The sequence below is a fragment of the Calliopsis andreniformis genome, chromosome 7, assembly GCF_051401765.1.
Source record: "Calliopsis andreniformis isolate RMS-2024a chromosome 7, iyCalAndr_principal, whole genome shotgun sequence".
NCBI lineage: Eukaryota > Metazoa > Arthropoda > Insecta > Hymenoptera > Andrenidae > Calliopsis > Calliopsis andreniformis.
Window position 1 is genome coordinate 2,334,709 of NC_135068.1, and position 17,323 is coordinate 2,352,031.

A 17,323-nucleotide genomic window follows, 5' to 3' on the forward strand; every position below is an offset into this window, starting at 1 on the left:
TAGAAAACTTCATACCAATTGGAAACCAATCTTGACAAAGTGCCCGTACTTCCTCTAAATCATCAGGGCAGAGGAAACGCAGCTGGACATCACTCAAAACACATAAGGGTACAGTTGCCGGTGTCACGGAGGTTTTTTGTTCAATAGACGAATTTCTTGCAATCTTCTCATCTGTATATTTACGTTTACTTTCTTGAGCTACTTTCAACTCACTTCTTTCAATTTCTGGCAAAATAAGGTATCGATTAAAAGATACGGCCATTACGCCACAGCTTTTCTGTCATTTCATTAATCATTTCTTGAATAATCTTAAGCATGTCACGTTGCATGTAAACGTTTGCTAGTAAACATATCGGGATCCGCAGACATTTTGTTTTCTCCCTCCTCTTATCCCACATTCTATCTTTCTTTTTTTCACTCGCTACCTCAATCCATTTCGTTCTCTTCTACTTTCTTTCGCGATATAAACGATTCTGCACAACCTTTAACAGTATGCTTCAAATAATAATTCATCAGGACTATCTAAATTACATTGTTGAACAAAATACTTGATCACAATTCTTGCCTGGTCTTATCGGCCTAGGGTCACTACGAAAAATGGTACATGCTCTCATCTGTGACACCAGGTTCCGTGGCGCAATTCTCACTACCACAAGCACAGTTCCAGCTGACTCGAAATCTCGTGACGTAGAGTTCCTTATTTACTTACTGAGGAACTCTATCGCGACGTAAAAGACCCGTTAAATAGAGATTAATATAATTTTTGCGTCACTACTAAAATCATTGTTAAATTTGAAAAAATTTTATTAAACCAGTAAACAGAAATTCAAACACGTCAATTACAAACAGCACCGTTACACGCGTGTGGCGCTAAGAATTGCGACATGGAATCTGATATTATAGATGAGCTGACTGTTTTTCGCAGTAATTCTCAAGGACTTTGCCTATACAGCATACAGAGGGTGTATTCGGGAATTACTGCCAGTACTGGTAGCGTTAAAAATATCGTTCATTTATACACTTTCAGTATACTGCGGCAGTAATATCATCAACTCTAGCTGCTTATTACTCTCAGTGCTGTGAGTACTGCAGCCAATGAGATGAAGCAGTTATGCCACGGACTAAGGAATAAATCCATAGGTTGTATACCTTCAGCAAACTGTAGGAACAGCAAATGCCAGGCAATGATGTCATAAACACCAGCCATCTTGGTGCTGCGAATACTTGAAGTTCCAAAAGTAAAGCAATTGCAGTAGCTAGGAAATTCAGCATGCTGATTGTTTGAGGATTTGAAAATTATTCGCGCTTCGAGCAAAAGTAGACAAAGAAAAAAGATGTCCTCCCTTGAGAATCAGGAGAATGGAGAATTGGGGGGATATATATTATGTTGCATATCCAATTAGTTATTTTTATTACTTAGACTGAGTTCTTGGTCGTGGAGTATTAAAAGACTTTTCCAATGAATGTACAAAATGATTTACTTAGATGAAAGAGTTTATATTGAAATTCTCTAATGAAATCTATATTTTAAATAGGTCTTTATAGTTTGATTTCTGGATTTATAATGTGTTCTTTTATAGTTTTTAGATTGTTAAATAAACATACGTTTGCTATTGTAATGATTATTTTTACATATTTCTAATAAATAAAGCGGAAGTTACAACTGTACCGAGCATATAATTAGTTGTATATGAATATTATTACTTTTTACATTACATGAAAATTTTAAGTTTAAACTTCCCTCTAGAAGAGAACACAAAACTATTAAGTTTACAATCCGACAGAGGCACTGTATGCAATCAAGCTCAAGGAATAGTCGTCAGATAACGATATCACTACACTTGTGACTTCTTTTCTTTCCAGTATGGAACCATCAATCCTGTAACCGTAACCTACATAAATGCGAATGAATCGATTTCTTCCGAATAATTATTTGCATCGGCAGCGCATAAAATTTTTGTTATGATATGTTTGTGAACTATTTGCTTGGTTTGATTTGAATTTTTTAGTCCATGTCATCCAAAATATATAAATATAATGTGCATGGTCGATAATCGTTTGGATATAGCAATATAATGAAATAATAATTTAATAGCCTACTAGTAGTGGAATAAGATACTAAAACACCATATTTTCTAATTGAGAAAGATAGAAGGATAGATTATCCAAACTTTGTAGGTTAAAGTTTTACATAAAGAAACTTGTAAAACTGTCTCTCGTATATTTTTTTACTTATTTGTAACAAATCTCTCATATCAAGTATCTTTCCTGAGGCATAGAAGTTGTCTTGTTACTCCTGTATTTAAGAGTAAAGACAGACTTTTCATTTATAATTATAGACTGATAAGTAATAGAAACCTTACGTCGAAGGTATTGGAGAACATAGTTTGTGATACATTATCATTTTTATTAAAAAATATATTAACTAAAGAACAAGGTTATGTAGCTGGCTGGTCTACTGTAATCAGTTTAATGAATTATAGTTGATACAGTGTACGTTAATTTTAGATAGGCTTTTGTCTCTCATTCCATATTATTATCTAAACTATCTGCTATCAGCTTTAACCATCCCCTTTGATTGGACCTTAAGTTTTGTAACTAGTAGATCCTAAATAATAAAATTTAATAAAAAGTACATTAGTTTAGTTAGTTTGGGTGTTCCTTAGGCCTCATATCTTGAACTGTAGTTGGTCAAACTTTATCAACGATAACTGTAGGGTTGTTATTAATAGTATGTTTCCCCATTTTTGGGATCATATACAAATGTTTTGCAGTATTATAAATAAACATGATACTATTTTCCTACGGATTAATCTCTTAAACCAAGAAATATGTCATGAAAACAATCTTATAAGGGAACATCGCAAGGTGTAAATCTCCGATTTCGATGAAACTTGGAAGGATTATAGAGTAGCTGAAAATATCTGACGCGTATTTTTTTTATTGGCATTAATTTATTTTAAGGAGATGATAGCAAAGTACAAATAAGTAACGGCTCATAAGCTGCAGGTCCGTCATTTGAAGTTCTCGAGAGGTTTTTTTTCAATTTCTATTTAAAATAATTCTAATTTTCATGTACCTTTTCACAGATTAGAATTATTTTGTAATAAAAACTACTAATCTTGTTTAAAAAATGTTTATGTAGGATATATGTGTTTCTTAAGGTCACTCGTTTCATAGCCGAATTTTGCACAAAATGTAGTCTAACTAGGAATGTTATTATTTTAATTATATCGTAAAAATTCAAAATTTTATTTTATCCATATTTTGTGTTTTGCTTTGTGGTATTCACATACAAATTCGTGAAACGATCAATTAACATTTAGTCAGTGAAAACAACGAAAATATACTATTTTTTAAATAAATTGATATTTTTAAAAACTGTTTACATAGTTGGATTCGTCGTTTAAAAATACGAATCGCCCCATTTACACCATTTTGCTGCAAGTAATAAATTTCGAGATATTAAGCGAAATATGTTTTCCACCTTCCACTTTGAGGATGGTTTTCATCCCCTTAACATGAATTAAAGCCAATAAAAAGAAATACTCTCAACACCTTCCCCTTTAAGATACAAATTTTGACGCTCTTACAATACATAATCTTCGTATTTAGTTGGGAGTCTAGTATTTCTTTTTGTTTTCTATTAAGCCTTAACATTTTCATATATCGTCTTATTAGTACTTTCGTTACAATTTATCAACACTCTTACTCTTTCATCAATAGTCACCTGCTCTGTCGCACTTTCATTTTCCACTTAATCCCCACTACTGCTATTCAACTGTGATTCCGATGCATCCTCATACATAATGGTTTCAGTATCTTTTTCCGCATCAACTTCCTCTTTTTCACTCATATATCCAAACTCATTATTATTATCACTCTTACCAACAGAATTTCTTAACATACTGCTATTCCTTCGCAACGTCTGTCCATTCCTCAGTCTTAATTAAGTATGATCTTGGCTCATTACATTTACTTAAAATTACTGTTTTTTTTCAATGGGCCGCACGCTAGGCCGTATGTGACCGTGGTTAAAATGTATTCCTGAACCGGGACCGAAGAATCGCGGCGCAAGAGAATCCATTAAAGATTGCGATCGTCCTCGTGTACGCGTATTTTCCGGTACATTTTCTCCATGTCTGCAGAGAATGTGAACCTGAACCGTCGCCATTGGAGGATGACGTCGGCTAGGTCAAGCTGCAGTTTTGGCTCGGGGTGAAAGCAATCGTTAAGGGATACGCCGAAGGTAGTGCGATGTGAATTTTGGACTCACCGTTTGTGTCGTGCAATATCCCGTGATGCGGCAAAAAATATACCTCGGAACCCTAGCCGTCAGATCCGCAAACTTTGCGCATATGATCGAGTTGCTCGTACTCCTCGAGGAAATTCGAGTAGGCCTTCCCGAACGCGGGACGCGACGCGAAACTTCGTTCATTGCGGAGTAACATGCGTAGGGCGGCCGATCGCGATTCTCTCAGGTCACGAGTATCTCTGCGCCGAGGTAAACGCACGATGAACCGACCACTGCTGTCGCGAGAGTGAATGCTGGAAAAATGGTTCTCACAGTGCTGTTCCTCGTCAGTCAGCGCCAGCCGCCGCTCGGTGTTCGGCTTCTCCTAGGCCGAGAAGCGTTGGAGAAGGTCATGTAGCTGCTGATCAACTCCGCACTGGAAGCTGGGTGATGGATGGATGGATGGAGGGTTTTTACAGCTATATCTCGTAAGTTTTTACTTTATATTTATTTCTGTTTGTCTATCGGATATGCGTTCTCCGACGCGCGTGCAGACGCTGCGTCCAGCCGCCGCGTCCATCGACCGCGTTTGCGGGACGCGGCGCGGCGGCCAGACGTAAGCAGCGATTCTCAATAATTGTTTAATAATGCATATTGTTTAATATATAAAACAGTTGAATAATAAAGCAAAACAATATGTCGTATGTTCAACTGTATTCTTCAGATAACGATAGCATATTATATTGACTAATTACTGAGAATCGCTGCTTGCGTCTGACTGCCGCGTCCCACGAACGCGGAGGCTGGAGGCAACATCTGGACGCGCGTCGGAGACCACGTCTTAAGATCTCATAAATTATAAATTCATATATTTTCTTTATTTTAGCGTATCGTGTGCTAAAGCTCCGTACATTAATTTAATCGTATAGATGTGGTGGTTTTTAGTCAACGGCCATTGTGTGTTGGACATTTGGACATTGTGTGGTAATTGAAATTTAAAATGGAGCATCGTGACATTAGAGTTGCGTACAAGAAGTGCGTTTACTGCAATTGCGGAATAACCACTTGCGATGGTAGAACTGGAAGAACATTTCATGCTCTTTAAGTCTCCGCTGATGAACGTTTAATCATTTGGTTAGTTAATTGCGGTTTGGAAGATTGGGTGGAAAAGCCAAACACGGAATTACAGTTTTCATGCAACAGGGCGTTTAAAACAGGATGCAATTCCTGAATTGTATCCTATAGACGGTATTTCTACTTCTAACGCGTCATCCAAGACACATGTCAATTGTTTAAAGGATCAGGTATGAAACTTGAGAAGCAAATACAGCAATTGAAGGACAAATATAATGTCATTCGCTTGCGACTGGGGGCGAAATGTAAAGCATACACGCGTTTAAATGAGAAGCTTTCTTCAGGTGACATCAGTGATGATTGTTTGAAGAAAGTAATCGCGAAAAGGGTTTGTGGGTTTCTTTTGACATTTAATTTAATGCAATTATTTTCACGTAGAAGGAATAAACACACGTCGAAACAAGAGCGATTATGTCAAACATTGCATTACACTTCGCCCTCTTTATACAACAAAATGCTTGAGCAACTCAAATTTCATTTCTCCAGTCCAATGACTATTATTCGTTGGTTCGGAGTAATTTGGTCTGGGATTTGCCAGAATTTATTTCGAAGTTTGAAAATTAAAATAGAACATATGGATGATATGTTCCGCAATTGCGTTCTGTCTTTTGATGAAATGGCCATAAAAAAGTTTTTCGCGTTCCACCCAGTAAAACAAATTATTGAAAGTTTCCAAAATTTGGGGCCTTTGGGTAGATACCTGTGTGGCGTGTGTAACGGCCAACTCGCCCTTGCTGTGATGAATTCATTGTTAGTGTATATTTTTGCCTTTAGTCTTCGTAGCTTTCTCTTTTCTACTTTTCCTGATGTGTTTACTATTTCCTGTCTATTCTTTAGAGTTCTACGCTCTCAAGGGTTCGTCCTGGCCTGGTCATCATTAAGCACATTTGGCGACCAGACCAGGGCGACTTTAAGGACTGTTTCTTTTCTTTCAACTTTCTCTCCGGTTTTCTCTCCTTTCCGTTTTCCTTCTTCGTTCTTTCTACTATCACTATCTTTCTTTACGTGTAGGTTTTAAGGGCGGAATTTTCTAAGCGCGGAACACTTAGTCCGGAGCAACCGAGTAGGCACGTCTACAGATTCCTGTATACTTCGTATGAGTGTGACAATAAAATAATTGAGAGCTGAATTAGTTGGAGTCAATTTGTATTATTCGCTTCACCTGGTAGTAGGTACTCTTGTACTTGTTTTTATGCTCAGAGGTTTGTACAATAATTGGAAACAGCCCCTAGCATTCTTTGTTTCGAAAAACGGTGTATCATCGGAAAATTTATTATTAATTACTAGATTCAGTTTTAGATGAATTACATAAAGCAGGCTTAAGGGTTAGAGCTATAGTTTGTGATCAGGGTTCAAGCAACCAAAGTATGGCACAAGCTAGAGTCACAGTTCAAAATCCAAATTTTTTTAGAAATGGTCAGAAAATTTTCTTATTGTTTAATTATTTGCATTTGTTCAAAAGTATTAGAAATAATTTATTAAAACATGATTTTTCCATTAACGGTTCGCGAGTTTCCTGGGGTGATGTTGCTGCTTTGCGGAATTTAGAATCTCATAAAGGTACGCGAGCAGCTTATAAATTATCGGAAAAATATATAAGGCCAAATTCGTTTGGCAGAATGAAATGCAAACTTGCTTTCCAAGTTTTTAGTCATACGGTATCTTCTGCCTTGCATACAGCTCACGCCACTGGATGCGTAAGGTCAAGTACTGCACCGTTTACTGGTAATTTCTTTGAAACGCCCAACAATTTGTTTGATAATTTAAATAGCAGAGTACCTTGTGATCCTAATCCAAACAAGTGCGCAATCTCATATACAAATTCAACGGTTAGAGACAATTTGTTGACACAACGTGAGAATATCGCGAATTGGTTCGTTCTAGGTCCACATGGTCCCAAAACTCCGCATTGTTTCTTAGGATTACAACAATTTATAAATGCCACCTTACAACTTTGGGACGATTTACATTCGAATGGTGCATTATTTTTGTTAATTTCGCGCTTAAATTCAGATGTTATAGAGAATCTTTTTTCGATTCCTAGAATGCATGGTGGCACTTATAACCACAATCCTTCTGTGAAAGCGGTGCGTTTAGCTTTGAGGAAAAATAGAGTACTAAACTTGCATAAGAATTTGCTGTATGTGATCATACAAAAAACAAATACAATGCAGTATTTGATAATTATTATCCAGCATTACGCAGTGAAACATTGATCTTAGATAAACTGTTTCATATCCGAATTGGTTTACCGAAGGTGAATGTACTGCACATAGATAAGAAATGGTATATCTCGCTATGACAATTAAAATTCATAAAGACACGATTCGGCTTGGTAGAGAACAGTGAAACGATCGCACAAATTATTCAAAATTACAACATTTCCAAAACCTCTGAATGTGCTTTATCATATATTAGGCCTTTTTCTTATATTTTTATTAACATAAAATAATTTTCTCCACTAAGCCGAAGCAAAAATTGCACTTGTGCACTGATACACTTTTTTTTGCGTCGGATTTAGTTTCTTTTCGCATAATTTTAACACCCAACTCCTCGACAGCCATACACTCTGAGTATTCGAAACGAACTCAAACCTAACCCAGACCTATGCGAGGTTATGCGAAGTTATGCTAGTTTTAAAAGGGTGGAGTGATCACCGGTGTGACTTTCAGGCCACTGTCGGAGGAGGACCGTTCGACTTCATGCCGAAGCATGGAGGCAATAACCCGTTCCTACCCACTGCCCCAACCTCGGGATCTCCCCTGTTTTAGCGGCCCGGACGTATATAGGGAGCGCCTTTCGATGAGGGTACGTCGTCATTGAAGACCGTACCATAGTTTCTCCCCAGTTGAAGCTAAGTGGTATATCACGTTGGGTGAAACGGGTCCTCGGACGCACTGACCCCTGCAAAGGGATCAACTCGACTTGCGCCGATTTGCACCGAATCTGTTCTAGATTGGAAGTCTTTTTAACCTATAAAGTTTTAATTGCGCCCCGGGACCTAGAACCAGCTATCCTGGTACCCCCCACCCCCCACCCTCACCCCCACCCCCCGCACACACACACACACAATTACAACGCAAGATACATAAAAGGGAGAAGCCTAAAGTTAAGTATAAAACCTGTAAATAAATAAATTTACCAGTAAATAAGAAGAGAGAGTAGTTTGTAGAAAATTAGAAATAAGATACTCACTTGTATTTGCAGATCAAAAGGTAGCCGAGATGGTGGACTGCGAAGGAAAACGAGACGTCGAAACCGATACTGAGATGAAGCAAGAAAGCAGGACCAGGCTGGAAGAGGAGTCCGTCATGAGTCGAAAATTCCAGCTGCCGAGAGGAATCGAAGTCGTTGCCGCCCTCGGAACCCAGAGATCAGAAGCGAAAGCCCTAGAAATTAAGTAAGAAAATTAACAGAATGTAAATAGATAAAGAATAGGGACACAGAAACAGTAATATTATATAGAAATTAATATGATTAATTAACTATGTCTTAAACGCATAATCATAAACACACTAATAGAATAGGAAGTAAATAATTAGGATAGTATTATGATTAATGGTCAAGCGAAAAATAGAGAATTAAGCTGGAATAAGAATAAATAAGAGCAAGCTAACAACGATACAAGTATAGAAGCGCCTAGGAGAAACGTCGAAGAGAGGAGCGGTAGCGGCGCAACGTCACTACCCCCCTTCCTCTTTTTCTTTCTCCTTCGTCACCTTCGTCTGGCACCATCCCCCTAAGCAGCATCGGTAGCCGCAGACTGTTGAGGAGCTCTGCGACAGGAGGGGCTGGCGGCGTATCACAAGACACGCGTGCAGCAGGCGGCACGCCAAAGACGCGCCGTGAGACAAATGTGCCATGAATGCGGCATGGTGCACCCCTCAGTAGGGATCGGAGGTAATAAAACCAGTAATTTGATATCATGTGTTAGAATCGCTTAAAATAAGTGATCTAGCTGGGTTCCGGACAAGGTGAGAGTTGCGGGTAATGAAAAGAAACAATTACACACATTCAATTTTAAGTCGGCCCTTAAAAGGGCTTACGACGTTTATTAAATCTTTGACCGTGTATCGTGAGAGCTGGGGGTTCCTCTGGTCCTGGCGGGCTCCTAGTGGCTGGCGGCGGAGCGGAGGGCCCTGGGTGGTCGTGGCGATGCCGGATTCTGCCTCGTCAGCGACGTTGGCGTCTGAAAACGAGAAAGAGCGGCGAAATCGCGGCGGTAGCGAGAGTATGAATCAAGCTGTACCAAAGTGGACTGTATTATCGACTCTTCTTCTCTGGCGAAGGAAAAGTCAATGAGCGAGTGGCTAGAGAGGAGGGGGGGCCTCTTCTCTTCACCTTTGCACCTTATAGAAAGGCTCGCTTCGTACGAATCCCGATAAATGCGGGGATTCGCGAGCGGGGGGACACGCTATAACTAGCAATTGCTAGTCCTGGAGGCTGAGGACGGCCGGAGGCTCCACGACTTCGTTCACCTCACCGTGTGCTTCTATTCGTCACACGGGGGTTGCTTCTAAACGGGGTGGCAGAGCGCGAGTAACGCAGAGGTGATAGGCACGAACGTTAGCTCTCTCTGTTGTAGCCCGTCTCTCAGGGATCAACCAGGCAGCGGCCTTTGTTGCTCCTGGGCGAAGACGAAACTCAGAGAATCAGGGCAGACCCCGATTCCAAGAGCACAAATCTCGCTGAATTGTCACCTTTTGACGAACTAGGTGCTCTGTCGTACGTATAATACGTATTAAATCGAACAGAGCAGCTTCCTAGTTGCAGGAGACAACGGTTCAGCTATGAAGCAAGTAAAATGTCAAGTGTCTGTCGACCAAAGTACTTAAAATCGTGTAATTGGCTATGCGGATGATGGCTTGACGACCTGTCTAAAGGACTGGCGCAAGCCTCACTGCCGAAAGACGACTGCTGCGAGAGCCGCGTGTGTCTCCGCAAAACGCGAAACACGCTAATTTTGCCGCTAATTTTGAGGGGTAGTTTCACCCCCTAAATATGTGTTAGAATCGCTGAATTCAGGGATCTAACAGGGTCCGGATTAGGCGGTTAAGAGAAGGTGTTAGAATCGCTGAAATTCAGGGATCTAACGGGGTCCGGATTGGGTGGTTGAGAGGAGGGTGTCAAGAAAAATTGTACAATTTATCAAGTTTAAGTCGGCCCTGCCAAGGGCTTAAGTACGACCTTTATTTTTTGAAGTTTAAAAACTTTGGGACGGGCCTGGTTGTATTCGGGACGCCGAATGCACGGGCCCTTCTCCTCCTTCGATCGCTGGTCAGCGACGCTGGCGTCTGGAAAAGAAAATAGCGGTAGAACCGCACAGGTAAGCGAGCGTATTGCTTTCTAGCTATACCGTGTCTTCCCGATTCCAGGCTTCGAAAACGAGCCTATGTGGAGGGGGGAGCAATACCTTGACGTATCGTTAAGGTAGTGCAGTGGACTGTATTACCGACGTTTCTTCGCTCTGAAGAAAGCGTCGGCAGACGAGTGTACAGAGAGGAGGGATCCTCCTTTTCTCTGTTTAACCTGCCTTCCAAGAAGGCTTGCCTCGTACGAATTACGGTTGTAAGCCGAGATTCGCGAGCGTTCGACCCACGGCACTAGCACTAGCTAGGCTTGGTGGCTGATAAAGGCCAGAGGTTCTACCACTCGCCGTTCACCGCGACGTGCGCATCTATTCGTCGCATGCGGGCTGCTACCAAACGGGTGATATAACACGGGCAACGCAGAGGTGATACACTTACGTTTACCATCTCTGTTTGGTGCCAATATCGTGGCTCAACCAAGAAGTGGTCTTGATTGTTCCTCCGACGAATAGCAAACTCAGGGAATCGAGGTAACCACCGATTCCAAGAGTGCAGTTACTCGTCTTTTAAACTATCGCGACTAAACAATCGCTGCTCCTTCGCACGTGTAGTACGTGATTCTCGAATGGAGCAATAGCGAGCTGCAGTACGATATCACAGCGTAGAAAGCGTCACGAGCTAAGGAATTTGGTGCCCAAATTTCCTAACTCAGCAGACTCTTCTGTAATTGCTGTCCCTTGCTACCGTGCGAGCGATCGGTGCAAGACTGACTTCGACATGCGAGCGCGAGATGCTCCGCGAAAATCGCGGAGTCCCCGAAAATCCGCTACGCGGCGCTCGCTTATCATTGTCTATCTTTGTCTAATGTACCGATTTTCCTCTCTCTCTTTGTCAGGCTCCGATACCCCCACTCGATATCGGGCCTGAGGTTCAAACAGCTGATCGTGATCGCTCACCTGTTCGAACTGCAACTGCATCGGATGAAAAAACGAGTCGTAATTTGAATGTACCGAGTTCATTCTCAACGCAACTGAATCCCCTACCGAAGGCGACCTTTGTTCGGTCACGTACGTTAACGTACTGCGATTCTCGCGGACGAAACAAAGATTCGAAATTTAACTGTATTTTAAACATACCGTCCCCCTTGCACTGTCCGTGCAAAAGGAGTATCGGCAGCTTCAACACAAATACAACTCGGATCGCGAAACTTGAAAGACCAAAATTTCTTTAGGCGATCAAGGGAGAGAGCAAAGTACCGCAAGTGGAGTTCAATTGAGATGAACTCACTCACGGCGCTTCGCAAAAATTCAATCAAACAAAATTTAATTGAACTTACTTTGCACTAGGTTGACAAGAACCTGGGTGGCCCCGGAGGAAACGCATGGAAGTTTCGATGGCCACCCCGATGGCCGTTCGGGTCATCTGCTCCAGGGTACCGGGCGGCGGTCGGGTTCCTCGTGCCGAAGGGGGTGCCGGCGCTGGAGGCCTCAATCCGGCCGCGACGGTTGACGGTGGTTGACCGGTTGCGGGGGTGGCGACCCGCCGTTCCGCCCTCTTCCTCCGTCGCTTGTTGGCCCCCTTGGAGGGGCCAGCCGAAGAACCAGCCTGCTGCTTTGGTGGTGCAGTTCCTTCTTGCGGCTTACCTCCCTGCTCTTTCCAAAGCAGGGACGTAAGCAGGCCCTCCTTGTTCCATTTGAGCAGGTAACGTCCTCCCGTTGCCGGTATACGGTATCGCCTGGTGGTGAGCGGAATATGCCCCGGCACTTTGTAAGTTTCCGTACCGAGTTTTAATTCCCACTCTTCCTGGGGAGGCGTGGGTGGTCCACTCGCGTGTGCGCTTTCTCGCTCCGGCGGGGCGGCGGTGGTGAGGGCCTCCTCGCCGATCCGCATACAGCGGTCGAAGCTCGCGGAGATCGCTTTGTCGCTTGCCATTGTTGCTTGGCTAATGATCGTCAACCGGCTGCGATCGGATCAAATTTCGGTGGCGCCCGCGAGTTCGCGGGGGGCGCTCTTCCCTTAGAGAGAGAGAGAGAGAGAGAAGTACCTCATCTCCCCTCCCTGGACTGTCAAGGGGGCCAGGAGCCAAAGGGGGGTTCGTGACCGTTTGTCTTTTCAAATAGAACGGTTGCCCTCACCTTTGTCTCGTTCGGCCTTTACCGAATTTTGTCCGGTGTTTATTTCGCCTGCTCGACCTCGGCAACCGTTGCCGCGGCAGACTCATCCACGGGTAACTTACACATCCTTGTAATCGGACGTGTATATGTGGACTTTGCTGTACGGACTTTTACCACCCGTACATTTTCGTCCTTACCCGGGAACACCTCCTCAATTCTCCCCATGTCCCACTGATTGGGGGGGAGAAGAGGATTCTGCACTAACACCAGATCCCCTGGTTGCAGTTGCAGTTGGGTGGTGCGCCACTTATAGCGATTTTGGAGGTGCGTGAGATAATCTCGCGTCCAGTGCCTCCAGAGCTGCTCGTGAAATTTTTGAATCGCTCTCTACCGCGATAATCGCGAGAGTTTTTCAGTTTCCACCGACTGCAGCGGAATCGCATTTAGTGGATCTCCTGTCAGGAAATGTCCGGGCGTCAGAGGCGCATAATCATCTGGGTGGTCACTCAGGGGGGCGATCGGTCGCGAGTTGAGACCCGCTTCGATCTTGCAGAGAAGCGTCTGCATTTCCTCTCCCGTCGGCGTGAATTCACCCAGTGTGCGCTTTAAATGGTGTTTCACCGATTTTACGCCGGCTTCCTGCATTCCACCGAAATGAGGAGCGCTGGGGGGGTTAAACCTCCACCTTATCCGCACAGAGCCGCATTTGTTTTGCATTTCTGTGGAGGAAAACGCCTCACAGAACTGCTTACGTAACTCTCGATCGGCCCCAACGAAATTGGTGCCATTGTCGCTGAAAATGCAAGACGGTATACCACGTCTTGCTACAAACCGATCGAGTGCAGCTAGAAACGCGCTCGTCGTATAATCATGGACGAGCTCGATGTGGACGGCGCGCGTGGCGTAACAAACGAACACCGCGATGTACGCTTTGTGAGCCGTCTTTCCTCGACCAGCGGAGTCGCGGACACGGTAAGGCCCCGTGTAGTCCACTCCGCAGTTGTCGAAGGCCTTTGCAGGCCTGCAGCGTTCCGGTATCAAATGCTGCATTATTTGCGTGGAGGCGCTGCTTCGCCATCTCACGCATCGCATGCATTTGTTTATAACGGTCTTCGCTGCGTTTCGGCAGCCGAGAATCCAGTAGCTTTGCCTCACAGTATGCAAGCTCAGCTGCAAGCCCCCGTGCAACGTATCCACGTGGCACTGCCGGATTATGAGTGTTGACACATAATGTTTCGGCAGTATTATCGGGTGCTTGGTTTCCCATGCAAGCGTCGCATTCTCCAGTCGTCCGCCAACCCTCAAGACGTCATTTTCGTCGAGAAAAGGGTTTAGGCTTTTTAGCGGAGATTTCTCAGGTATTCCTCGGCGTTTTTTCAAGCACCGGTACTCTTCTGAGAAATGCGTACCTTGTATGTGACGCACGATACGTTCAGTTGCGATTCGCAATTCTGACGCCTCGATTACTCGACTGTCGGGTGACCCCTGATCGGCGCGCGTTTGTTTTCGCCAGCGAAGACAATACGCCGTTACACGCAACAGTTTCTCCACGTTTGAAATCGGAACAGAAATTTCCATTCCGGTTTCGGAATCGTTACATGTGCATGTGCTATGCGCTTGCTTTCAGTGGTCTCCACGGAAGCTGACATCGCTGGCCACTCCACTTCCGGTCCGCTCAGCCACCCTGGTCCACACATCCACAGTCTTGACTGCAGAAAATCTGCAGCCTCTATCCCACACGAATTTATATCCGCGGGACTTGAGCGTGTTGGCACGTAACGCCATTCAGCGCTCGGAAGAGACGTTTGGATTTTTGACATGCGGTTGGCTATCACAGCCGTCCATGTCGATGAGTGTGTTTTAAGCCAAGCGAGGGCGATCGTAGAATCTGTCCAACAGACAACACGATCGATCGGCAGTGAGAGAGATTTTCTCACATGCACGATAAGCTCGGCGAGCAGTACGGCCCCGTTCAATTCAAGAACTGGGATCGACTGCGCTTTGATCGGAGGCACTCGCGTTTTTGTTATTAGAAGTGTAACGTCCCTAAAGCGATGCTACGTTGTCCATGGAAGAGCGGCTTTCCGATGGACGAAAAGTGGGGTTCGTGTGGCGTGCGGTTAAGGAGTTAAAATCCAAAGCTTAGATCTTTCTTGACATTAATTTATTCAGTAAAACCCTATTCTAATTCTAACGTAAATACAATACTAATGCCTATTCTAATTCGTTAAATATTTATAAGAACAAATAAGGTTAATTATTATGTACAGACGAGGTTATGTTGATCGTAATCGTTATGCGATATACTTCGCGAGAGTTAGGTTATGTGTCTATGATTCGTGAATAGAGATTAGGTTATGTGTCTAAGCTTTTACATTCGTGTACAAGAGTGATTATGCTGTTATTAGTTAATCCGTATTAATTGCGGTAGAGGATCCTCTGTATTAGACGATACGCAGTGTAAGTGTGTGTGTGTGTGCAATAGATCTTGTCTCGTATGCCCTGGTCGCTGCCGAAGTTATAGATGGCTATAACCTAAGAGCGGTCTCAAGGTTTCATGAAACATATAATCTTTGCTTGATTGCCTAAGCATCCGTAAGCCCTTCGTTATCTTTTCTACATCAGTCGCTACCTTAGAGAAAAAACTCTTCAGGAGCGGTCTTAGAAATGCGTCCGACGTAGAATGGCTTCTAGCGCTTGTTGGCAAGCGATTCGTCTGCTTACGGCAAGCACGAACTCTATATTAAAGGAGCATCAATTACTATTTGGTAGAACGGTCGCTACCCCTAAAGGAGCGGTCTCGATCTTTAGTATATCAGCTACCTCCAAGATGTCGCCCGTACTGCACTTGCTTAGAATCGTCGTAGTGCACCTGTCATAAAGCTACTCAAGATTGAACCTGTAAAGGAGCATCGAATACTCTTGATCTCTGGAAAACGGTCGCTACCCCTAAAGAAGCGGTCTCGATCTCACTGGACGAGTATCTCAGCTGCCTCCCAGATCTTCGTCTATTTGCAACTTGATGCCAGAGAGAAGTGTGTTCCTGCTGCTTTCGCAGCTCCTTTTATACTCGCCAGTCGGAGTTCGCACATGCGCAGTTGTTCTAATTCTAATGGCGCTCTTATTCTAATAGTGGCTGTTTTAATATGAAAACGTACGAAATATGCTATACTTATATGAGAATGTAATTAAAATCTATAATATATAATGTGTGTCGTAATACAAAAATGTTTATTAGTAATTGGATAACAGAATACGCGCTATTATACAGTTATAAGATAGAAATAGAAAAAGATAGATATGTTTACAATAAGATGGAGAGAGACAGCGATAGTAGAGAGAGATAGAGTGAAATAGGAAGAGACAGAGACAGAGACAGAGACAGAGACAGAGACAGAGACAGAGTCGTGGGGCGTTACAGAAGTGATGTAAACACCTCATTGTTTATCGTCGTCACTCTCAAGTAGGTGACGGCGGAGTAGGCAGCGAGTGATGCGTCACAAAATCCATGGAGCTCCACAGAGACTGCATCGGCTCCGTATCGGATCCATCTGGGTAATTTCCATTCGTTTAATCTACTCCAATCGGCACAAAATGTGTTCCACATTTTGAGCGTATCCGCGGAAACGTGCTCGTCACACTGGATTTTCTCCAGCTACTGGGTTTGCATCAAAATTTTCGCGCGGATTACGACTGGCGAAAGCCAGCCGAGGGGATCGTACAGTTTTGCAATTTCCGAAAACAAAGTGCGCTTTGTTATCGTTGTTGCAGACGTTTGAAACCGTTGCAGGTTGAAGCAGAAAAAATCTCCATATGGTATCCATCGCAGACCGAGTACCTTTAATTCGAAGTGGGAGCTCTGTGGAATATTTCGTAATAAATCTGACGAATTTCCAGCCCATTTGCGAAGGTTAAATCCACCTCGCTGTAGGAGCTCGCACGTTTGTTTACGGATTCTCTCCAACAACAGTTTGTCGGGAGCTCCCACAAACATATTGTCTACATAGACGTCCTTCTCGAGGACAGGCGCGGCGAGCGGGTACCTGTCGCCGTCCTGTTTTTTCAATTCGAGAAGCGTTCGCATTGAAAGATATGGAGCGCACGCCGTACCTTATGTGACGGTATTCAACTCGTAAGCGTTAAGTCGCTCGGTCGCGGGGGTGCGCCACACGATGCTGTTGTGCCAGACAACGCCCATGCGCATAACATAATTGCGTCACCCGAGAACGCTCTAGAAAGACACGTGTTCCGCTAAGCTCGTTCCGCTAATTCAGCATCAACATCTCAACGTTGTTGCTAACAGGAGCATATATGGTAATGTGCAACCTCACCAAAAAATGCCGAACAGAACTCGAGAGAGTCTGAAATCGAGAAGCTCGAAGAAAACCACGGCCGAGAGCTGGTCGAAGCGATCACTGTAACCTCCCGAACTGTTCAGTACTTCTGCTCAATAAACGGAGTTTTGTTGAAATCACCTGCTGGATTCTAATCCTTTAACCGCTCGCGAACCCCAAGGCCATGTCCTGTCCCTT

General features: G+C 43.6%; 2 protein-coding genes across 2 annotated transcripts in view; one reads left to right on the top strand and one right to left on the bottom strand.

Moving 5' to 3' along the window:
• Naa60 (N-alpha-acetyltransferase 60) overlaps positions 1 to 683 on the bottom strand; it is a 79,834-nt gene extending 79,151 nt beyond the window's left edge. The window contains exon 1 of the mRNA XM_076382210.1: positions 16 to 683. Within this exon, the coding sequence (XP_076238325.1) occupies positions 16 to 262 (247 nt within the window). The 5' untranslated portion in view covers positions 263 to 683. The remainder of the gene's footprint in view (positions 1 to 15) is intronic.
• A 3,497-nt stretch (positions 684 to 4,180) lies between these two features.
• Positions 4,181 to 8,833, top strand: LOC143181889 (uncharacterized). Its single transcript, XM_076382546.1, has 6 exons — positions 4,181 to 4,194; positions 4,237 to 4,504; positions 4,586 to 4,722; positions 8,041 to 8,176; positions 8,584 to 8,768; positions 8,815 to 8,833. The coding sequence occupies exons 1-6, from the start codon at positions 4,181 to 4,183 to the stop codon at positions 8,831 to 8,833; spliced, it is 759 nt and encodes a 252-aa protein (XP_076238661.1).
• Positions 8,834 to 17,323: the final 8,490 nt, after the last annotated feature.